We start from the raw sequence: 25,310 nt of genomic DNA on the forward strand, positions 1-25,310 counted from the left end.
AAAACATGCTACGGGCAGTTCCAGTTTCAAAATGTCAATCCAGCATTTCTGGCCAGACCGAAGAATCTAAACTTTCAAAATAAGAACTCTACGAGCGCTCCGAGATTTCGTTGGGAATCTTTAGCAAAAAAGGTTCTTTGTAAGGACCGTGTGAATACAACCAGTCTTTTGTTCGGTACCTATGTCAGAAGTGCATCTGTCGGGACCATTTCAATCTCAAAAACTGAACTCATATCAGTGACGTCCGATCGTCAGAAAGGATCGATAAAATGAGCTTGGCTCCAATATATTTTGATTTTGGTTAACTTTATGTACTTATGTGGTTGTAAATAATGTTTGATAAGGCCTATGTTTGCTGTCTGGTTTTTTATTCGATAGGTACCTACATAATATCCGGTAAGTTAGATAGCGACGTTATGAAGATAATAAATATATGTACGAGCTTTTTTTCTCGAGATGAGGTTTCCTCGAAGCTTGGAACATATTTTTCGTATATTAGGTACTTAATATGATAACCGGCCGTAATACCTAATGGCAGCAAGTACCAACCTAGCAAGTCCCCGTTTCAAGGCTTCAAGTCGTGATCGGTATTTTTTCAGTCATGAATAACTTACGTATTTACAGTCACCACACGGGATTGTTATGCCATTTAGGGTTCTTGCTAAATTGGAAATTCTATAGCGTAAGTATTGAACTTAGCTAGGATCCTAAATGGCGCAATAATCGTGGAGCATGATGGTATTTACTTTCTTAGCAAGACAAAAAACTAAACAAGTTTTAGAAAAATAATAATATACCTACTTATAAAATATTTATATTTGTGGCTTTAATTTTATACTTGTGCTTGTTTACAATTTACAACATTTGTACAAGCTTAATCTGATTTTATAACAAGTAGCGTATTTACTCCGCGTCCGCGCGCATGTAGATTTCGTTCTTCAACAATAACAAGACAAGATACGATATTGATCTTCAAAGATTTATGTTCGTAAAATCATACTCTACAAATGAATCCGAAGTTCACCTTTGTTATATGAATGCTTAGCATTCTTCACAAACTGGGTGTTCTTTTTTTAAACTAAGAATATTTTTGAGAGGCAAAGTCCATGGTGGAAACTTGGAACGGATTTGATAAATTTTCTAAATATTATAAGTTCAATGTTAATTTTTATTGCACGTTACTGGTCTATGATAAAAAACGGCGGGTCCAATTTCTTACGGAACAAAATGCAGTGATGGAATCATGACAAATTTAAAAGAAAATTTTGGTATCGTCTTGGGTCATCCCATTCGTTTTTCGTCAAGTTCTTAAATTAGTCCTATTCTGCTTTCGTCACTCATTCTACATTGAAAGCCACCGACGATTGTGACGAATGTAGAATGAGTGACGAAAGCAGAATAGGAGTAATTTAAGAACTTGACGGAAAACTAATGTTTCTAATCGGGACGACCCAAGACGATACGAAAATTTTGAGTACCTACCAACTTATATTTTCATTTTTCATTGATACCTGACGTTTATGTTTTAGACGTGTGTAATGAAATGTAATCGGTTTCAACGCTTCCAGCATAGTTAACATTTATAATTTTAAAAATAATAGTTTAGATTTTTTTTTGAGACTAAAATTTATGAAACGTCAAACTTAAGCAGTTTTAAGTTGTTAATTATTATTCGTATCATGTAGGTACCTACGCTATAGCCACGATCCTGTTTCTCTTCTGTGACGTTTTATTTGTACAAAACAAGTTTATCTATAGTCAGCTCCGTCATTGTCCTGACTACTCTTTGTTGCGAATGTGTATCGGTTCTCTTTCACCATGTTTAACCCTGGAGCATGAGACTCATGGATGCATATCTCGATATGCACATAATTCCAGCATCCTTTGAATATATCGTAAGGACGACGAATATGTTGCATGATGTTGATGAACCTTGTTCTCCAAAACGTGTCTAAAACCATGACCCCTATTCAACAAGCGACGTTTGACGTATCGAGTTGATCTCCCGTGGATGTGGCAAAAAACAATAAGTCCTCGAATACGTACAATGTCAAAATTTGACATTAGCAATCCACAGTTAGGTGACAACCAAACCAAACTGAACGAGTTCAGAGTTGAGTTTTGGTGTACCAAATGATATTATCGAATCAACACTTGATATAATCAACAGGCAATAAAATCAACTGTTGATTTGACGTGGATGCGAAATCTGACAGTTGTACATGTCGAATTTGGCCCCAGATCCCATCCCATCCCATCATTACTTTTTAACAAATCACTATAGCGACCACTAAGATCAATCGCTACAAATCGAAATCTCATAATTAAAGACAAACAAAAAATCCTTTCAATAACAACTATAGCCGAATAATCGATTGGTATGATACCGATATAAATTTAATATAACCGGCATCTATCTTGGCAGGGTCGCAGATGCCTTACAGATATCTCGGTTTCCAAATTCAAAAATTAAAAACAAATGATGCGTGAACGTGTATTTTTAAATACGATCTAAATTGAAGCTAGTTAAGGTCGTTTATAGTTCGTTGGTACCGATTGCACGACTACTTCATGTATCGAAACCAAGCGAGCGTAAGCGCCTTTAGATTCGAAATGCATTCGCGCCATTTTGATAATGTGAGTGGTGGTGGGCCATAAGTCCGAATCTACCCCGCGCAGTGGGGTGCGAGACCCAAGAATGCACTTTTTATTACATCATTTATAATCTGACGCATTATTAACAGCGTTGAGGCCGGTATTTAATGATCCCACGTATAATTTTAATGTCTCTAGGTGGCGGTGTCGTTTGTTAAGCCTTTGGTTTATATTTATAACGTAGGAATTATAACCTATGTTAATATTTAATTATAGTCCCAAGAATGCTATTAGTTGATTTTATAGAAAAAAAAATATACAGATACATTCCTATTTAATATAAATCTATCAAATAGAATAATAGTTCTATAAGCTAGGCACCATATTACTTCAAAATTTAAAAAGTAACATGTAGATAATCCACTGAAAACCTTTGAAAACTTAAAAAAATGCTTTTAATGTCTTTAAAAATAAGGACGCAGTTTGTTCGTTAAGGATTAAGTTAACTATACACAGGTCCGGGTGAACCAAATTGTCCATGTTTCATGAAACTTCTTATCGATATGGGTATAAGGGTAGAAATGGATCGTTTCATGTGACAGGTAAGTTGGGGCCGTAAGGGCGGCGTATGCAGTGGCCAGTACCTGCGTTTACAATAGTAGAAATCAAAGCCATTGTGGTAACACAATGCAGTCAAGTGGTTCGTGGCCTTTTGTTGGGCCGAGCACCCGCCCGCGCCGGCACCCGGCAGGTTGACGCCACGGACTAACGTGAAAAACGCTTGTCTGTCTTACGAACATCTTGACGATTGTTTTACACGAGCGTCGGTACGTAGCCAATTTGCACCTATTTGAAAAAATGTGTACCTACTGTGGCGTGCTTTTAAAATCTTAGTGACAAGTACCTTATTAATTATTATGTACATACCTATATCACCTATGTACTTATTTTCATGATCAAATATTGTAGGTAGTTATTTAATCCGTTTCAGACACTCAGTTTTAATGAATTACCTGTTTTTTTTCAGTAAAGATAAAAAATGAAAGTGAAATGGTATTGGTAAACTATACTGTATAGCTAGTTATGAAATAAAACTCTTGTGTTTAAAATACCTTTTACAAAGAAGATACTAGTTCATATTAAAAAAAAAAAAAAATGTTACGTACACTATTAGGTATGTATGTATGTAGATACAAAAAAAAATTGTGTTATCAAAGCCACTGCAGGTAGGTAAATATTAGCAAATAATTAAGCATGTCACCAACTTAAAAAAAAAAACAAAAAACAAAAATAAAGAATTTTACGTAAGTGATAAGTATTGCATACACCTTAGTAATATACCTAGGTAATACCTTGTATACCTACCTACCTACCACAACATGCTCGGAAAACCAAAATAATTCATTTATATTCCGAATCATAACCCCGTTTAGCCGAATGCCCTTGTTCCTTGTGTGGTCCCATTGTTCGACAATTATTAAAAACATGCATTTGTTCAATAATATATGTACCTACTAATTGTTTATATTGTAAATGGGTATAACCGTATAACTATTTAATGTTAAACTCTAAAGACAAGTTAGATTAAATTGAAGATAATTTAATACCTACTAATTTAAAAATTTAAGTAGAAACAGTAAAATTTTCCTACCTATCTAGGCAAATATTGAGCGAATGATTTAGTTAGTAGAATCGAATGAGTTAGTAACCTTTTATTATTCAATTTAAAATCGCATATCGTTTTAAGTACAATATTTAGTACCCAGAGCTTGACAAACACACACACGGGAACCCTGGTGTTATAGTTTAGATTAGGCACTTTCGTATGCCGACGGAGTGTTTCGCGTAATTTTGTTCAAGCTCCAAGTCTGAAACGCGAGTTCCAAGTATTGTTTGAATCCGTGCCATTGTTCGATTTGCACGTTCTTATTGTTCTCAAATAATAACATACTTTTTGGGACAAATAACTATAAATAAAATATAGAAGACCAATATCGCCGACCTTGTTAGACACTTGATCATTTACGAAGAAAAAATTTATATAAAGAGTGTAAGTCAGGTTTTTACGTTTCAATTCCCCCACTTGGGCAAGTCTTCCATGCCCCCTCTCCATCCATCCCTTTACATATATATAGACCGTCCGCCCGATTGTAGAAATTAAAAAGTGAACGACACTACGATGTTGCCACTTTTTAATTTCTTCAATTTCTTGTCGGTCGTCTTTCAAAACCCAAAATTTCAAAATATAAGGGATGCAAAATGTCCTCGACGTACGAAGAGCACGCCGCAGTTATATAAAATAAAATATATAAAGGATGTTTTGGTATATACTAAATTAAACCTTAAATCTTTAATAAGAGATTATTATTTCATTATAGTCAATAAATAGTAATAAGAAAATACGCCTCACATAAAATTCAGATTTAACATAATACCAGTTGCAATCGCCTTTACAGGTCAAACACATTACACAACCTGTTGGTTTGCAAAGGCCAATCAAATACGGAACATAAAATCACTATTATAAGTTATCGCTAAGTGCTACTAGTATCGCTAAGAAAGCGAATTAGAATTATTATGGGTAATCAAATATAGTGTTACTGTCTGTCCTTCGGGGCCCCCGGAGGATGGGAGCCCTCTCAATAAAGGTTTACAATAACCGACAATTTAGTATTATTTTTGTGTGAATCGTCAAATACGCCATTACAAATGTATGTACATAGTTAGATCACGCAAACTACGAGTATGATGTTACGACATTTTACATTCTAACTTATTTTTTCCCAATGTACAATTAAATTTATCTGAAGGACACGAGGGCTATTTGCAGCCCTATGGGTCATACCCATATGTACCTACCTACTACTCCGGACCTGTCGGCCATTGTATAAAACAATTCTGAAATAGGTACTGATCTCGTAATGTCCCTAAAGAGCTTATTGCGTAGGTACCTACTCCACTTGTTTTAGTTTTGTCTTCGCATCTATTTATAGAAACCTGAATAAAATTTATAACATTATTTAGTTTAAACTTACTTTATAGACGGGGCCTGACGAGGTCAGCGATAACGTAGGCGGACTAAGGGCTTGAACTATAATAACAACATTTATCCAAAGGATAATTAACCTAAAGACAATGCATTAAAGCCTACTTCAAAAGCAAACTTGAGTTAGTAGTTAGGGTCACGGCAAATTTAAACTCGATACGGTTTTAACCGATTTTGAGCTTTAACATTTTGGAAATAGAGTTGCAAGAACTGTTAAAGTATAGTGGTAATTTACGGGAGTGGGAAGAAGGAACTGGAAGTGTGTTTAAAGAGTACTCTTTATTGTTTATGTTAATACATCTGCTAAGGTAATAGGGAATATAGCATAACGACAAGCAACTAGCAAGCAAAGCAGGCTCGCAAGAGTCACCAGGAGGCTGTTGAATTTTACAAAATGTTGACACCTACACATCATCCTAGCGCTTTCCTTTCCCGGTCGCGTTATAAGTATACTGAATTAATCCAGCGTATTAAAGCTTATTTATTCGTATCTATTTTATTATTATTCTCATCCAAGAGATGAGGTCTGTAGGCACTTCCCATAGCACATGTTCCCCGCAGTGGAACGCTTCTATTTTAGTCTGATAATGATGATGATTGCAAAGAAAATCAGGCGAATTTAATTATGTAAGTATTATTAATCTTAGAATAAACTGTATACTTGAGTAATGCTAAGTCCTTATAACATTTGGACAATAGGGCCTAACTAAAATAACCTTATTTAAGTGCCAGTTATTTTATCGGCGATTTATCGTCGGCGCCAGCGCCCTTAATCTAGTAAAGGTTTCGAAGGAATGCGACTAGTCACTAGCGCTATACCCAGTTATTTCGTAACCGCAAACAACCGCTCGGCCACTCGCCTGAACAACCATTGCGCGTCCAACATGCCTAAATTACTCACAGAACCGAAGGTTCACAGAAATGTACAAGGAAGTATCAGAGATTGTTGCTATGCGGAACAAAATCTTATGACTTGGTGCGAGATCGAACTCGACTTTTGTAAAGAGTTCAACGAGCGAGTGGACTTAGAAGTGACTTTAGAAGTATGAGCATTTATTTAATAACATGGAATTTGTGTTAGACGAAATGTAAATAAAAATATAGTTCTAAATATCATCCATGTTTCACAATTTTGTTTATTTTAAAAGAGTAAGGTACTTCAAAAACGGAAGAGATGGTCGAATTAACTCAATAAATGGGTAAAAGTAAAAATTCATGTACCTATACCTACATTTGTAGTTAAGTATGGAATCCATAAAAACGAGATTTTTACGCTTTTCCATGTCATCTGGTAATTTATATGTAGAAAATATTGGTTAGTATTAAATCGCACGCGAACCTGGAGAGCGCTTTTATCATATTCACGTAATATTTAAGTGGAAAATTCCGATTAATCTTTAAAACACGTCCGTTAGCATCGGCACACACAAACTGGATTATTTTAATTATCATTAAATTATAATGTTGCACTAACATTGAGTTGCCAAGATAGCATTGGGACTTGGCAGTTTTTATATTCTTTATATATACCCTGTACAGCACAGCTATTTATTTGTATAGATACTATAGGTAGTTCTTAAGTTACAACTAAATGAACTTATGATAATACTCTGAACTAGAGATGCCACGAGTATTCGGCAACTATTCGGTATTCGGCCTATTCGGCCACTTTACCGAATATTCGGTATTCGGCCGAAAGTTACCTAATATTCTGCCGAATACCGAATACCTGTTGCAACTACATAAAAGGATAAATTACTTACACAAATAAATAACCAAAAACTAGGTAGGTACATTTAATATTTAAAATGTATTCTTGGAAAGTAGTTAAATACGAAGGCACGTTTTTGAGTATTGGTTGATTCAAAAAAAAAATTTTTTTTTCATGGGTCTGATTTCTTTGACTCTAACTTTTATTAACTTTCATTAATTCTGCTCAACAAAAAAATTATCTTAGCAAACGTTGTGATTTGTTGGCGAACAGTTTTCATAATAATTGTGACTCCAAATGTTCGCATGCTACATGCTACGGTCGCCGAATATTCGGTATTCGGCCGAGAGGGGGGCCGAATATTCGGTATTCGGTATTCGGCCAAATTCACTATTCGGGGCATCTCTACTCTAAACTTCTTACCTTGACATTAAAAATCTATACTTTATATTACAAGCAATATAAGATTTTGCGGCGTATTAAAATAAAATAAAAGTTTTATGTCAAGGCAAAACGGACCACATTGTATTTTTTAACAATTTAATTTTTACATTGAAAGGTACAAAACTGTAATCTACTGGCAAAATGACTCGCTCTGAAGCTCATGCTACTATTGAATATTCCTGCCTTACGTCTAGAATAATTGATAGGTTAGGTAAGTAATTCATTGATAGGTTTTGGGTTGGGCTAGGTTACTGAAAATTTTGAATGTGTGTGAAACTTAATGACATATAGTGTTAATAATGAACCCGGCTTAATATTTAAGTCCGCCTTATATATGTGTTTTACTAAGGTTTGTATAATTTCAGTACAAATTGTCGTCTGATAGGTACGCTAGCGCTAAGTGCTACCAAGTAGGTACTACTATGTGCTGTACAGAACATGAAAATCGTTCATTAACAGCCTTCGGTGGCAGCATAATATATAGTATGTACTTAATTATGAATTATGAGTAGGACTATTTGTGCTGTGTCTGCTTCTTTACATAAATAATACCTACCTATTAAATATATTGCGCATGTAGTAATTTGACACCATGCGTGCCAATAAGTAATACCTATTCTCTAAGTATCACCAATATTAGCTATTAAAATTAAATAGGGGGATAAAGCAAAATGGTAGTTTCTATGTTGAATGGTTACACCTTTTACAAAGGTAAATGCCATGAAAAAATTCACACGGACACTAAATATATTATTGTATTTGAAAGTTCTTATTTACTTAGTTAAGTTGGCTCGATATGTATATTATAATCACGAAAACATGTCTAATTTACACTTAATTACACTTGTACCTTGCATAACACAGCAGTATAATTTTGGTACAAGTAAATATAAAATAGCTAGTGATGTAAATATAAAATAGCTAGTGATGTAAATATAAAATAGCTAGTGATGTAAATATAAAATAGCTAGTGATGTAAGTATACGAAGTCTAGGGACGTGACGACTTGACAAGCAAGATTTTATATATTGTTGAAGTTAGTGAGGTAAAACGTTAAAAACCCGCGCGATGGACATATCTTCCGTCGCAAGTTTTGCGTGGCGCACTATAATTTTTGTTCCCTTCTAATTTCTTGGGCTTTCCTTTTCTTTCTTAAACAACATTGTGAGCAAAATAATTATTTTATTTGTATGTCTTTCCCATCACGGAACAAGGGTGTTCCTGCAACCTTGCAGATTGTAGATAAGTTTGCATCTGACCACCTTTGTCTTTGAAATACGTAATTATTTTATTATCATTATAATATTTTTAAATACATTTATTAATATGTAATCAGATAATCACCTTCTGTAAGAGTTGGACTTAGGAAAAATCTGCTACGAAAGACCTGAGAACTATAGTGATTTAAACTATAAAATCTTATTTATTATTTAAATCATTGGCTCTTCACAGGATTCAGTTCGAGTACACTTTTTAATTATAAGTATAGTCGAGCACAATCGTTTATTATTAAAGTTTGGTTACGTAGCGTTTTTGACCGCATACCTGGCTCGACGCTACCTGGGCCTACGAACGGCCAGACTCGGCCCGAGGCTCTATCCTGACTTTTGAAAGATGAAACTTTTCAAAGAAATCATCGGTGCGAATGTCAACCTTAATGATTTGACAAGAAAATTGAAATTGCATTGATAGTTTTTGTTCATTTCTATATCATGTTACTTTTAAAAAGTTTTTATATTATTGCGTGGTGCTCAAGCTACGAGTATCATAAGATTCATAAGCTCATGTATATTGTATATGCCCATCTGGGTGCACTTGTAAGAAAAGGTGGTCAGATGCAAACTTATCTGCAACCTTGCAGATTGTAGCAAAGTTTGCATCTGACCACCTTTGTCTTTGAAATACGTAATGTAGAGTCGAGTGTAGATTTTTTATCGGACATGATTTAGTTCCAGTTCAAACCTACTCAATGTAGCGAAGATAAAATGTTAATTTGTTTAAAAATCACCGCGGTAATGGAAATTACTAGCCTATAATATTTTTCAAATGTATTTGTGTGTGTGTGTGTGTGTATGCGTGGTGCGAGATACAACTAAAATACGCCGTTCGATCTGACCCGTTCGTACCTTCAACGTTTCTACTTTTTAATTAGTAGAGTTACTTTACAACTCTACAAATTAAAAAGTACATAAGTGGTATAAATAAACACATGCCCAGGTATGTATGAACAATGACCTTCATAAAGTGGGTATGCACTTTTTCAGCTAGGCGTAGGTAGCTACAGTACATAAATGTAATCGCAGTGGTTAAAAGCTCTACCACGCATCCTTCACTCGCGTACGCGAAAAACTGCAACAATAAAATAAAACACTGAAAGCTTTAAGAGCTTCAAAAAAATAAACTACCAATATTTTTGTGTACAAACCTAAAATAGTACGCGCGAAACTACGCCAATTAAAAAACGCAAAAGCCTCGAGAGCTGTCTAAACCTTCCAAAGCTCCGAGATTGAAAAACCAAACCCGAAAGCCTTACCTGGTCGCGTCCCGCGCCTCAGTACGCGATGGACGCTCGCGCCGACCGCCCGTTACAGTGATGTCGCAGCATGCTGCTCTGGTTGATCCTTCTGGTGGCCTGCGCCGACGCTGCGCGCGGCCCGCACCGCACTCACCATGTCATGCCGGCGCGCGCCAAGCACTCGGAGTTTGTGAAGGGGAAGAGTGAGTGATGTGTTTTACAAGTGTTATGGTGGTTTTTAGTGCTCTGTAAGGCTGCGCTTACATCCCTAGGTGTGACGGTTTGATTAGGATTGGTGTGTGTTACGGTCGACCAGGAAATCGGGTGCAAATATATCATCTCTACTTTTATGTTACTACTTCAGAGACTGAAGTTTTGTTTACTTTTGTGAGGTCCTAGATATTTAACGGGAAAATCGGTTATACAATATGAAGGTAATACGCGGTATTTTTCAGGTTTTGCGCGGGAATGTGGAAATGCCACCTTCAGTGTGTGAGGACCCGATTTTCTGATCGACTTGGTTTAGGTCGAAATGAACGAGTCTAGTGTTTCGGCCAGAAAAGCTTTCGGTACTAGTTAAGCCTTCAGAGTAAATATTTTTCCGTTTACTTTAGAGTTAGAGTATAAATAAAGTATGGACTCGAAAAAATCTGGTCATGCATGATGTGGTAAATCTTTTAACATCATTATAATATATTCCACCCTACCTATATTTTGATGAATAGCGTTTTCTGATAATCTTCACTCAATTCCTGCTACAATGCTACAATTGTAACATTTATATTTTCATAAATTGCTTTAACCTCAATAGAATGTCATCTTATCAAAATGTTTTAACACTTTTCTACTTGAGGTAGTCAGGAAGACTTTCTATTCCAAGCACTGGAAGTTGTTTTATATGGGAGGCATTTTTTCTGTAAAAAAGGCAAATATACGATAATTAAAAAACCGTCTAATTCAACTAATAATAATCTGAAGTCAACTAGAAAAATGTTAGCTATTGTGAAAGCACGATGTAATAGGGTATAATTTGAAATATCAAGTTCAAAATAAAATCAAAATTTAACAGGAAAACTTGGTAAATGCTCTCCGCAGACGCTGTTCAACAAAACATAGGTATGGTGGAATATATAATGCTGAAACTCACAAACAACTTAACGTTATATTATGATTGTATTTTTATTATGTAGTTTGATATCCACACATCATTAAAAAAGTGCTGCTTGAAACTACTCATTCAATTAAAAGAACAGACCAGATTTTTTCGTGTCCATACTTTATGTGCTGACTTGTTTGTATCTTTTATTTATACGGTTATAAATATAAGGGAACGGGTAATGTCAGTCTCACTTCCACATAGCTTTGCGTAATGAATAACGAATAAATGATACATCATCATATGGGCCGCCAAGAGAAACCTATTGAAAATAACATAGGTACGCCCACTATAACTATAGGCAAGCAAGTTGTCAAGGGAGTCCATATACGGATGTAGTTAAGGTGAACGAAACATCACATTTCACTGAGCTTGTGTGGGTGTAACATAGTAATTTAACTGTTTTAATTGTTAACCGTTGTCCTCTTCTAACCACTCACTTGCTTGATATTTTTCAGTGACCTCTATTATTATAATAAAATAAGGGTGACAGCTGGTAGCTACAGTTACCAAAAGCATGTGAGTGGTTAAAAATCTCTGTGCAGAACATGACGCGTACTGACTTTTCACTTGTTTTGGCTACTCCTGTGACTGTTTTTATGATACCTCCTACACAACATAGCAGCGACATTAATATTTATAATAAGTTAAGCATAATTGAGTTCAATAACTTAACTTAAATTATGAAGTCACCTGTAAGAAAACATGTTTTGTCGACATATTTTTTACTCCGCAACTACGTAAGTTCCTAGGTAGGAGCCTAATATGCAGCTTAATCCTTTGTGTTGTTAGTTTACCAACGAGTTTTAATTGAAAATTCTTTTACTAGAACCCTTAATAGTTTCCTTGCATAAAAATAATAAGAAAGCTTGTATATATAGTTAACAACGTTTCTACTGCTTTGTTCCGGTTAAGTGCGTTCCAATATTGTTAATACGTCCGATTTATGCTAGCTACTTGTATATGGATACACTTAAAAGAATTAGTTTCATAATAGTAGTTATAAAGTGGAGTAAACGCTAATCGCTCCAAGATAAACAACGCTTATCTAGAACCAACAGCGCCTTATATAGCGAAGCTGCCTTAGCGCTGCGTGTGCGCAATAAAGGCTCCCATTAACTGCCAAGCGCCAGGGAAACATAATCTTACATATTTTCACGTATTTCGCGATCTTTATGGTGGCTGAGTAAACCAAATTTATTAATCCATAAAAAAATACATACAGGTAGAACAGGCCAGTAATAACAGTATTTGGAATCTTCTTTAATTATTGTCAATCATATTATACTGGAAAAGTTTGTTTAACTTCCTTCGTGCTTTGAAACCCTCGCAACGCTCATGATTTCAGTTTTGGTATTCTTTCCTTCGCTTGCTCTTTTATCAATATTAGCACGAGGAGTAAGCAACTTCGCTCCCTTGTAAAACAAATGTTGTTAGCTCTACAATTAACTTCATTCCTACACGAATCAGTTTGTTTTATATTTAATCCCAAAAATACTTTTTTTGGTAGGTTACTTACCCACTACTCCAAAGTTCTCTCTCTTCTCGGCTTAAAATCCTCCCGGTTGAGGATAACTTCTGGCTTGTTATTAAGAAACCTCATCATCATCATCTCACCTCGTCCCCCTAACCTAGCTAAGATTGACTACGCCGTCAATCGACGCCCAAATTTTTAAACCCACTCCGTGACTAGTTACTTCTACTATGTATATATATTATGACAAAAGTAGCCTGGCATTTCATATCAAAATTTATTATCCGCAAACCTTCCATTGTGTCCAAAACAAGGTGGATAATGAACAGGGAACCCAACAAGTACACAGGCACAGGCAGGTTTAAGCACAAAACAATTAAACATCGCTTGTGTCCGACGCACCTGTGGAAGGGAGAGAGACGGTGATCTAAGAACCGTCGGTTGAGAATCTTGAGATGAACCTTGGATGGTTCGACATTAAAGTCGATATATTTCTTTGGAGATATTTCTTAAGGAGTTACTTAAATTAAATATGACATTTTAAATACAATTAGCATTCGTAAAACTTGGTAAGTATAAATAATATATTATCCCTCTGATAAATAACCTCAGGGGCTAGCAAAATAACCATGTTACATCACATCAAAATCTCTGTCATAATTCATGGAGGCCTAATTTAGAACATCCCTTTGTCTCATAACCTTAGCGTCAATTTCTATCTCGCTACAAACTATTAGATAAAAAAATGCTTTACTTTTTGTTATCTTAGATCCAAACAAACCTTCAACCTCGTATGATAGCTGGTTATCATACAAATTAGTCGTCAAATAATCATTTACAAGTAAAACGCAATAGGCGTACTTAATGGCCGGACGGAGCGGAATGCTGTTCCGCACACAACATTTAAAAACAACAAGTGACGCAAACGATTTCAATATTCAATCGCTAATGTCCTCCTTTAATTGACGAGTCATTTTGTAAAAGACGCCACATTTTGACGGCAGACACATTAATGCATGACTTTAATGATTTATTTAAACTTTAATGCATTTCAAGAACAAGATTTGTTTAAACTTAAAACGACAAATGGCGTTAATAAATGGATACAAGATTTTTTCTAAATCGATCGATATGGGTACTCTAATTGGCAATTAGAAATTAACTCGCTTTGAAGGAAATATAGAAATTAAGTATATTACGGCAGGATACGTGTGGGAGGACCTAACAAGACAATTATATCAGGTAATTGTACCAGAATAATCACAAGCGTTGTGTAGACATCTCATAAATCTGTGTGATTTACTATCCGACAGAATTTCAGTAGTTTTAATAAAGCTGTTGAATAATTAAGCATGTTGTCACATGAATCCCAAGCTTAATGATCGCCAGGAAAGCATAATGTGATTGTAATAAAGTGGTTTGGTATGCGCATAAGTGACTAGCAACAAGTCATACTTGATGCATATGGCATGTATCAAGTATGTCATAGGATATCACGCCCTTTAGACCATGATGCAGTATTAGACGAAACCACCTGCTTAGACTATTAAGGATATTACTTAGTTAAGCGTTTGTTCGCTTTCGGGGGCACATTTTAGAACAAGTGGCAGTAGATTTTGATGTCGTTTCCGGTCATCTGCTATGATCTATACCACATCAACATCTAGGGCTTAAACTAATAACGCATAGACAGATACTTCCCATACGGTGAACCTGCCAAAAGTGAAGCCGAAACACGATGGATGTGTGCGTGCGACGCTCGTGTTTTACGCTCAGCAAACACACACATATATACAAAATATGTTGCCAGTATTCATTTACATCTCTCAAAGTAGGGGAATTTTAACAACATCCACCCTTGGTTATTAATAATTTGGAAGTGTGTAGATTCGATTTTGTAGCAAAAGCTTTTTGTTTATTTTGGGATTTATTGCATTTCTGTACTTTGTGAAATAAGGTTTAAATAAATAGCTGATAAGTTTTTACTATTTTTTTTATTCAACAAAATAAATGTGCATAAAATAATAAGAATAAATTTAAATATGACAAAGCATATTCGACTGTGTTTAGTCGGTTTCCAATGTTTCCATATTGCGTCATTCCGATTTAGTCTAATTATTTTCTTCCATCTCGCAGACAGAAGCAGATCAGTCAGAAAACTGAAGCGAACATTACACATAATAAAAATAAGAAAAAAACTAAATACCTAAATAATTAATTTAATTATAATTTTATTAATTTCAGTACAATGAAATTCAATTGAGCGTATTTATTTTAAAATGTAGACGTCATGTCCCATTTGGAGGAAAAAATATTCACTACACTGGCAACATTTAGAAGAAATGGCGGCTGACGAAACATTGGATTTTTGTAGTTACGATTACGTAAAAATATCACATTAAACTCTATACTTTCGCGTGAAATGTAATGTAAGTCGGTTTGTATTTATGATATGATGCGTTGTGACACCCATTCAATGCACAAACAACCATTTTTCCTGTGTTTTTGATTTTTAAACGGGAGGTGTACACAAACCGACGTGACCTTGAGTACTGCCAGGGCCGATCGAATACGGTGACACGAGTGCGACGTGACGTCGCACTTGAAATGGCTTCACTAGGGATGTACGAACACTCGATCTATGCCTTATAAATCTATGATCTAGGGCTTATTCTTCAAATCGGTGAAATACTCACTAACAAAAATCAACAGATTTATCCATTTCAGTGTCAAGAGTAGGTACGTAATGTAATATCATGAATTTCTCAACTCATTCTTCTGAAAAAAAGTTATTTAAAGCTTTTCTAACAACATTCTATTATTTTCAAAGACTTACTTTATGAAAACGTTGGACTTCTTGTGTAACATTACACCGTTCATTTCATTTTTATAAATATCCCCTTACAAAATATAATGCCCTTTTAACAAGTTTCAAGTTGCTAGCTTAAAAGAAAACTTGTGCCACATAGAAACTTATATCCCCTTTTTAACCCCCTCGGGGGTTAAATTTTCAAGAACGTTGAAATAACTTGTTTGTAAACTTATATTATGCCTTACTAAGAAATTTCTAAGCATTTGTAATGGATTCAAAATTTCAATCCCTTTTTATCCCTTTTAGCGGATGAATTTTTAAAAACGCTGAAATAACTTTCCTTGTATGTACCTATCCTAATAATACGGTTTTATACAAAGATTCGAGTCCTGCACTCAAAAAAATTGGTTGATCTCCATACAAACTTTCAACCCCTATTTCGTCACCTTAGGGGATGAATTTTAAAAAACGCAGAAATTATTTTTCTTGTATTTTAATAGGGTTTCTGGTTTCTCGACCTTTTTTATTTCTCGAGGCACGGGAATTCTCGACCAGGATTTCTCGAGTAAGTATCTCGAGAAATTTTGAATTTTGTCTAAAAATATTCTTGAGTACTAAATATTCGATTTTATGGATATTTTGTACGACAGATGAGTGTAAGACCTAATGTTTCTTGGAGAAATGTTATCATTAACATTAACTGTATCGACTAGTAGAAAAAAACTGCGAGTGTTTATTTTTTGGAAGTTTTACTCGGTTCGATTCCCGGTCGAGACAAGCGAATTTAAAAAAATCTTTGAATGCAGTTTTGTTTCTTTTTAAAAATAAAGGAATGTCTCCTTTAAGTAAAATGAGCCAACTCAAGGATTTAAGGTAGTTTCCCTCCAGGGCCCGACATATCTTTCCACACTGTATAGGGTGGCCCATTTAGATCGGTCAGTATGGGAAAATCTAAAACTATAAGACATACGACGATCTCTTCTTAGGAACCATGTCATCGGTTTTAGTAACAAGAAAAACTTCATTCATAGGTACATAAAAAAAAGTATGTAAAATGTATTGAAAAAAATTGTGGTAATTTCGAAAACTTACTAAAATAAATTAAGTTTTATTCATTTCAGACATCATGTTACACAGTAACATTTACTGCTTAAGACCTACACAATCGATATCTAAATAGAAATAGTGTTAGTTTTATTTTATTTTTCAAAACATCCGGGTTCGATTCCCGAGCTGAGTACACATTTTTTTTACTAATATCGATGACATGGTTCCTAAGAAGAGATCGTCGTATGTCTTATAGTTTCAGATTTTTCCATACTGCCCGATCTAAATGGGCCACCTTGTATATATGATATATTTACCGGTTTTGTTTTTATACAGTCTATTATACCTAGGAATTATAACATCAAGGCTTCTGCAAGATTGTAATTAAGTTCTACATATGATTACGCGGAAATATTGACTTCAATGACCTATTACCAATGCATTATGCCAAGGAATGGCACAGTCATGTGAACGGATATTGTAAGAACAGATATGTATGCATTTTAATCAGATTTTAATATATTGAGACATATGCTCTACCGCATAGTTTTCTTAGGACAGGCTTTGTTAAGTAGAAGTATGTTTCTCTAGATTCTAGAACGTTATATATGGCTACCACCAGTTTAAGCTTAGAATAAATTAAAAGTGGAAAAATTACTGTCTTGGGTGAGACCCACGACCCCTGGATCCACCCAAGATAGTAATTTTTCCACTTTTAAATTTATTCTAAGCTTAATAGCATCGTTCGCAGACGTTTCTGCTTGTTAAAAATTAAAATTACCACCAGTTTGGCACTGACATAAACGCTATCGAGAATGTAACTTACTTTCTATGCATCTGGCTCGTAGTCGCATATTAGTGCGAAGGAGATGTATAGAAAGTTAATAACTAGACGTTAGCGTCAGGGACTAATGTTACGGGTATACTTGTTATGGGGTTAGGTACAGTCACCTGCAATAATATGTTACTCTTCGAGCGCCGCAAAAATATGTGACACGCTGTTATGGCTCTACAAATAAGATCGTGTCAGATATTTTTGCGGCCTCCGTGGTGTAACATATTATTGCAGGTGACTGTACCACAAATATGTTTTCCCTTACACTTTGAAATTGAATTCTCAAAGAAGCGAGTAATAGTATCAAGCTTGTTAAAGAACTTAAAGAGCTTTTGTTTGCTTTTGCTTTGCATTTAAGCTTTGCATTAGCGCAATTCGACTTTCATATTCCATATCGTTAGTGAAACGTTGTGAATGTTGTGATGTCGCTGCCCCAATATTACAGGGTTCTATGTTTCACTTTTATCGAGCTGAAATTTGAACATTGTCATAGTGACATTAAGTCGAACTTCAACTATCTTGAAAATGTAACATAGAACCCTGTAATATTGGGGCAGCGATGTTACTTTTACATTTGATTTGCGCACCATGACAATATATTATAATTTTTACCGAATAGCGTTCCTTTGCGGTTATCATTCCGCCGGTATGAGGTCGGGGTAAATCATAGTCTTTTAGCAGAAGTCTTATCTACCCTTTCGCATGACGGCGTCTTAAATAGGGGGAAACGTAACGAGTTAAGTTTAATTTCCTTAACTTGTTTGTAAAACTAGATGTAGGAACTCGACTTACTATTTGATTTGTAGTGTAATAGGTACAACCTAATTGAAGTCTTAGGGGATTCACACACTGACGCCACGACTTTGAATCTTCCCACATGTTCTAAAATCAGCTAAGAATAAACAATAGACGCATGTTATATAGTGTATAATAATATATATATAGCGTACCCGCATGCAGTAGATGCACTAACAGTAATGATGTAAATGGATAATACATTTTGATTCGGTTTCCTAGGGCTGTCAAATAAGCCGTCACATTTAATGGCGAGTAAATTCAGGGAAAAACATCCGCAGGGATGCTCCTAGCACATTGAAACTTCTTCAGCCAATTATGTATTAACTTCCCAAATAACTCGAATACCTATCACCAAATAGCTTGCCTATTTGTTATGCACATTAACGGCTCATTAAAAATCCATTTCCCATAAGCACTGTATCTTATTGACAAATCTCGAAACTAGTTCCAGTAACGGCCACATCACACTAATCAGCCTAATTATACGGAGAATAACATCTAGTTTCTAAAATGATGTCTATTCGTGGTAATTTACATACATAAATTCACGCCTAAAACATAGTATTTTGTGACGCTTACTATAGCTACTTGTACTGGAGAAGGCAGCTCGGGAAGCATTTGAACAAGCCGGCGACTATCTGATGAAGAACGTTAGGTTAGAAGGGAACAGGTACACGACCGGTCATTGTATAGACTTTGCCCAGCAGTGGACATGTGTCCAGCAATCTTGCCACTGTCTAACTCTTATAAACTTAGGCTTATAATTTTATAGTTTTTTTGTTTAGATTTAATTTGCTTGTATGGAAAGTTTAGGCACTTCAGGGATGGGTGGAAGACAGCTGCCAACGCCATATTTAACTTTAACAAGTTTAACTTCTCAATCTTGTCGTTAAGAGGGAGGAAGCTAGCTTATAATGCCATAAAACACATAGGTATAAATTAAGTAATACGTTTTAGTACCTATACAACTGCTTGTGATTTATTGTAAGGCATTTGTCAATAATTTATTATTGGATCTATTGGAATGTTATAGCTGCTTAGAAATCGATACAATTGATTTATTAAGTTAATTTGATGATATTGTACCGAATAACGTAGCTGACATTGGTGTATGGAAGATATTAGTATGTTTTTTATTGTTTTAGTGTTTTGTCTATGCCGCAATAGGGTAAATTACGGGTTGTGCAATATGACTTACAATTTTTTCCAATAAGTCCCTATCGTATATAATTAACCGCGCGGGGTTGCATAAGCTTGAAACGTACCCTCAATACACAAGTGCATTTATGGCGGCAAAAATTGAGCAAGAACGTAAAAATGATAATATTTCACTTGCATGGAAAAATACTCGATATTTTTAAATTTTAAAGTCCATTGAAGGTTTCTTTCGATAGCCAAAAACGAAATATCGTCGCACGCGACAATGTAATCGCTCGCAATGACGAATTACAGTGAAAGGCACGGTTAGCACAGTAATGTGGCGAAGGCGAAAACTGGTTCCAGCGCTTCAGAATTCAAGTAACTGGATAAAAAGATCGTTCGCAGACAAACCTGTCGTCATGTTACCACGCCAGGGACAGTTAAGGGGACTGGGAAAGATCGGATCGAGAAAAACACTGCCTTCTATACTTGTTCACATATTCCTTTGGAAATGTATAACCGTGGTATTTTCAAAAGGGGTTTTAAGCGCAGCGGCCGATTCATTTGTATTTAATTTGGACCAGGTTCGTAACGTCGCGACTTGTTTTTACGTAGAGTTAATGAATTTTTAATCCAACTAAACTACCTATGCCGTTTGTTTATTTTTTGCAATATTGTGATGCTCGGCACTTTAGTAACTAATTTTAACTTGTGTATTGGATAATAAGTAAAACGAAACAATAAGCATAGGTAACTGTACTTCAACTACATATCTCTATTTTTTGTAACATGGACTGCTTCGTTGCATTTTAGCTTTTGAACTTAAAAAGACCAATACCTAGTTGCCCATTTTGTGAAGAAAACAAACCTGGTACTTAATTACATTTAATGTTATAGTTATAGAATCTTTACACATCCGTACCGTAGTCAAACATTTTCTAATTACAATGTTACTACAAATCCCATAGGCTTTGTTGATACATGTCATACTTTTATAATATCAGCTGCATCGGAGTCAGCGAGCGCAACGCAGGCTCAATATTATCTCCCGTGTCATCGGTAACCGGATCGAGCGTCCGGATTTCTACCCACAAGCCAACCGAGTCGAATCCAACTATCACACATCACCAACCAACCTTCTAACACCGAGAGCCTCCTTTACTTCACCGTGCTATCACGTGGGAGTTAACCCAACCAACTTACGTAAACCTTCGGCGTGTTATTCGAAATTTAAAGCGATTTTTAAATGCCCACGCGTGGTATTGTGTCATTTTTGACATTATTTTTATTATGCATATAATTTTATGCACTAGGATCTCCATAGCGACTCGGAATGTAGGCAAAACTCATTAACACCTTCGGCCGAACACGCGCCGATGGTCCATGTACCCGTTTTAATGGAAGATACATTCCAATGGAGATTTCGAATTTGTTAGACGTTTATTGCTTTCTCATCCGTGCGTATACAGTAGTATATCTACATGTTACTATTATTCAGCTGAGAATGATACTAATTGTGTATAATCTCTCCATAAGTCTATTAACCGTACGGTTAATGCAATGAGGCATACATAAAAATAAAAAGATACTTTAGTCATTTCACCCAGCATAATGTTAAAGGAAATCTTCACAACAGGGGAGTCTAAGTCGTGTCTTAATTAGAAACATAGTAAAACTCAATTTTATTACCGAAATATGAGAATAAAAATTCCTCTACACTCATAACCAGTTTAGTTAATAACCCATTTCGTTACCTGAAGTATAAATATTAGTTGCGTAGTTAAAAACCTCTCGAGAGATCGTATGACGGTAACACTACACTGTCTACACCGCGGGATAGGTTAAAAAAACGTTCTATTATTTGGACGACCAGGTAAATTCTACCTTTTGAATACCACTGGTTCAGCGTACACAAAAAACGGACAGCGTTGTCTTGTCTTATGATTTAGAAATGTCGCGGCACTTAAAGTGTGCAGGTAGTTAAGTGCAACTTAAGTATTGATGTCTTTAATTTTGGGAATGTGACAATAGTTTTTTGTTCTAAAATAAATCTTTTGAATGTTCATTTGTTTGAGTGTTGAGGTTAAGATGAGATGTTAAGTGAGTTGAGACGGACATATAGTCAAATTTAAAAAATAGCTATAGTTTGTTTAGTTTATAATGAAATGATAAGAACATACCTAAGTAAGTGTATGTAACTCAAGTACATAATTGAAAAACTTAGATAAAGTTAAGAGGTTTAAATTACAGAGAAAATATGGTATAAAGATACTTTTTACTCGTGTATCGTACAAGCTAAAAGCTAAATAAGAACGCATATTTTAATCTCTTACCCCCTTATTCATAAACGTTTACTAAAGTTGACAAGTCGATAAATATCGTTTGTCCCTTTCCGACGTATTGGTATGATGGAAAGGGACAAACGATTATTATCGGCTTGTCAAGTTTAGTAAACGTTTATGAATAAGGGGGTTAATCTAAATATAAGGATATGTCTTTATATGTAATCTCATAGATAACAGTCGTACCTATTGAATGAAATCAAACGCAAATAAGTTTTTGTTTCGGTTTGGCCTAAATTCCAAATTCAACGTGGTAAGTTACAATATCGTTTTAGCTATGGAACATGCGTGCGCCGCGCCGTCACAACAACTAGATAGATACAAAGACTCGGTTCACCCATAAACCGAATTTAACAATTGACATTGTTGTTTAATTTACAAAACAATAAAACAGAGTTCTAACTTAGTCTTGACATTAGTATCTAAAATAGTACAACTGTGTATTATTGTCTGTTAGAATAATAAGCCGCGTAACGGTAAATTTTGAGTAGAATTCGTGAATGCGGTTGATTTGGCAGTTATCAGTAGTTCCTAATACATGCACTCTCGTGCGTCGCATGTCGGTTCGGAGAGTGTAATCACGCAGCGTTGGATGCTGTGCGCCCGCGTTGATCGCGGACGGCAGCGCAGCGCGCGCTACGTGGTCGAGGAAACTGGCTTTAAAGCCCGCCCACACCGGCCCGCCTCTTCGTTAGGCAAACTACTCATAACTCGATGATCCTTCAAGGACTTTTTCCACAACCTATATTTTATTGACTAATCAATTGACTGATTGCCATTTTATGATCTTGAATGTCCGGACTCATTTTTTAAATACCTGTTTTCTGTTTTTTCAGTATGCATCGGTACCAACGGTCGGATGTCGGTGCCTTCGAATCGCGAAACGCACTACCGGAATCTTCGAGACCGCTTCACCAATTGTACATACGTAGACGGAAACCTCGAGTTGACATGGCTCCAGAACGATACGATGGACTTGTCCTTCCTGCAGTATATCAGGGAGGTGACTGGCTATGTGCTCATTTCCCACGTGAGTGTGACGAGGATCATATTACCTCAGCTCCAAATCATTCGTGGGCGGACCTTGTTCAAGTTAAATGTGAGAGACGAAGAGTTCGCGCTCATGGTCACTATGTCCAACGCCTTTACATTGGAATTGCCGGCCCTTCGTGACATACTGCGTGGCAGCGTTGGCATCTATAATAACTTCAACCTATGTCACGTAAAAACTATAAACTGGGAGGAGATAATTACAGGCCCTAACGCCACATATGTATATGCATACGATTTCTCTGTGCCGGAGCGCGCTTGTCCCCGTTGTGATGAGAGTTGCGCGCAGGGCTGCTGGGGAGAAGGGCCGAAGAATTGCCAAAAGTTTTCTAAAACTATATGCAGCCCTCAGTGCGCACAAGGGCGCTGCTTCGGACCGAACCCGCGGGACTGCTGCAACACTTTCTGTGCCGGCGGCTGCACCGGCCCACTGCCCACTCAGTGCCTTGCCTGCCGCAACTTTTACAATGAAGGCACATGCTCGCAGGAATGTCCGAGAATGGAGAAATACAACTCCACTACCTATTCTTGGGAGCCTAACCCAAATGGAAAATATGCGTATGGAGCTACATGTGTTCGCAGCTGCCCTGAACACCTCCTTAAAGACACGGGAGCCTGCGTAAGAAGTTGTCCACCGGACAAAACGGCGGTTAACGGGGAATGTATATCCTGCAACGTGACGTGCCCTAAGACTTGCCGAGCAGAGAAGCCTATTCATTCGGGAAACATCAACAGTTTCAAAGATTGCACTATCATAGATGGCTCGATAGAGATATTGGAAATGACTTTCACAGGGTTCTCGCAAGTTAATCCAGACTACTCTTTTGGTGCACGGTACCCGAAGATGAACCCTGACCAATTAGAGGTATTTAGCACAGTGCGTGAGGTGACGGGGTACCTGAACGTCCAAGCGCACCATCCGAATTTCACGAGTCTTTCTTACTTCCGGAATCTGGAAGTCATTGGAGGCCGGCAAGTGGTCGAGAATCTTTTCGCTTCTCTGTATATTGTAAAGACGTCGCTGAAATCCCTAGGCTTGAAGTCTCTGAAGAGAGTAAATTCAGGTGCCATAGCGATAATGGAAAACAAGGACCTCTGTTTTGTAGACCATATCGCATGGAACAAACTGGTTAAATCGAAGGATCATAAGCAAATCATTCAGCACAACGGGGATTTAGCTACATGTGGTGAGTTTAGCATAGCGATTTGTTAAATTTGAGGATCCTCATAGTAGAGTCATAGTATAATTTAGTTATAAGTACATTTTGCCTTTGCGATATTTCTTTTTAAACGCTAGCGAATGAATTATCACGATTTATTAAAAATAAAACAGGACTTAACCCATTATAAAGTATATCTAAAAATTACCGCTGTTTCCGCCAGGACACGGCGCAAAATTGCGTCCGAACCACGGAGGTGAATTTCAAGTATATTTTATTTACGATTGGGTCCCGTTTTTTTAATAAATTCTGGAAATCTTCAAAATATAAATCAATATAATGATAATTTTATTTAGTTATTTACACTAACCCTATTAACAATTTTGCTCAGCGATTGATTTTCTGTCTATTTTCCTTAACAAGTATCTTTTCAACAGAGAAAAATCACTTGGTTTGCCATCCGCAATGTTCAGCCGACGGGTGCTGGGGGCCGGGCCCCGCCCAGTGCCTCTCCTGTCAGAACTACAAGTACGAAGAGACTTGCCTACAAAACTGCACTGTTCTGCCGGGGTATGTATACCATTGTATATTTATACGTTTCGTAACTGATATCTGTTTCATTATTAAAAATATCAGTATTACTACCGATGCGTATTTCTATTTATCATTTATATAATTATATTTATAGATGAATATAAATACAAATATCTGTAACATTATAGTTATATTGTGTTTTTTAGATATAGACAGGGGCGTATTTACCCTAGGGCCATCCGGGCCATGGCCCGGGGCGCCAACCTCCAGGGGCCGCATATGCCGCCCCTGGCGGATTGCATTTTGTTTTTCTTCCTTGACTTCTGGGGCGGCGAAACGTATTGGCCCGGGGCGCCAAATTTTAAAATACGCCCCTGGATATAGACGTAACATAAAATAAGAAATAGAGATTTTTTAGGTTTTGTTTTGGTGTTTCAATAATTCGTTCGAATTGTATCGAAACTGAAGAATCAGCCGATAGTAACTATGTATGTATACCAATCCTTTAACTGTAACTATTGACAGTATTGATTTGGTTCTCAATAGTGGCTTAACATGCCTCATATATCAGTCACAATGTTTTGGCAAAACGATGGCTGTTTTTGACGCATGGTATAAAATTCTTAGTCACACAAATTACCATTTCAACAA

The 25,310-nt window shown here is 36.2% G+C and overlaps 1 protein-coding gene across 2 annotated transcripts in view; it reads left to right on the forward strand.

Moving 5' to 3' along the window:
* LOC134804038 (epidermal growth factor receptor) overlaps positions 1-25,310 on the forward strand; it is a 157,712-nt gene that overhangs the window by 128,289 nt on the left and 4,113 nt on the right. Inside the window, exons 1-3 of one of the 2 annotated variants that reach the window (XM_063776915.1) lie at positions 10,375-10,514; positions 22,752-24,152; positions 24,563-24,695. In XM_063776915.1, coding sequence (XP_063632985.1) covers positions 10,400-10,514; positions 22,752-24,152; positions 24,563-24,695 — 1,649 coding nt within the window. In that variant the 5' untranslated portion in view covers positions 10,375-10,399. Of the gene's footprint in view, positions 1-10,374; positions 10,515-22,751; positions 24,153-24,562; positions 24,696-25,310 lie in introns of those variants that run through there. The other variant, XM_063776916.1, reaches the window with a different exon arrangement.

Source organism: Cydia splendana, chromosome Z (assembly GCF_910591565.1).
Source record: "Cydia splendana chromosome Z, ilCydSple1.2, whole genome shotgun sequence".
Classification (NCBI taxonomy): Eukaryota; Metazoa; Arthropoda; class Insecta; order Lepidoptera; family Tortricidae; genus Cydia; species Cydia splendana.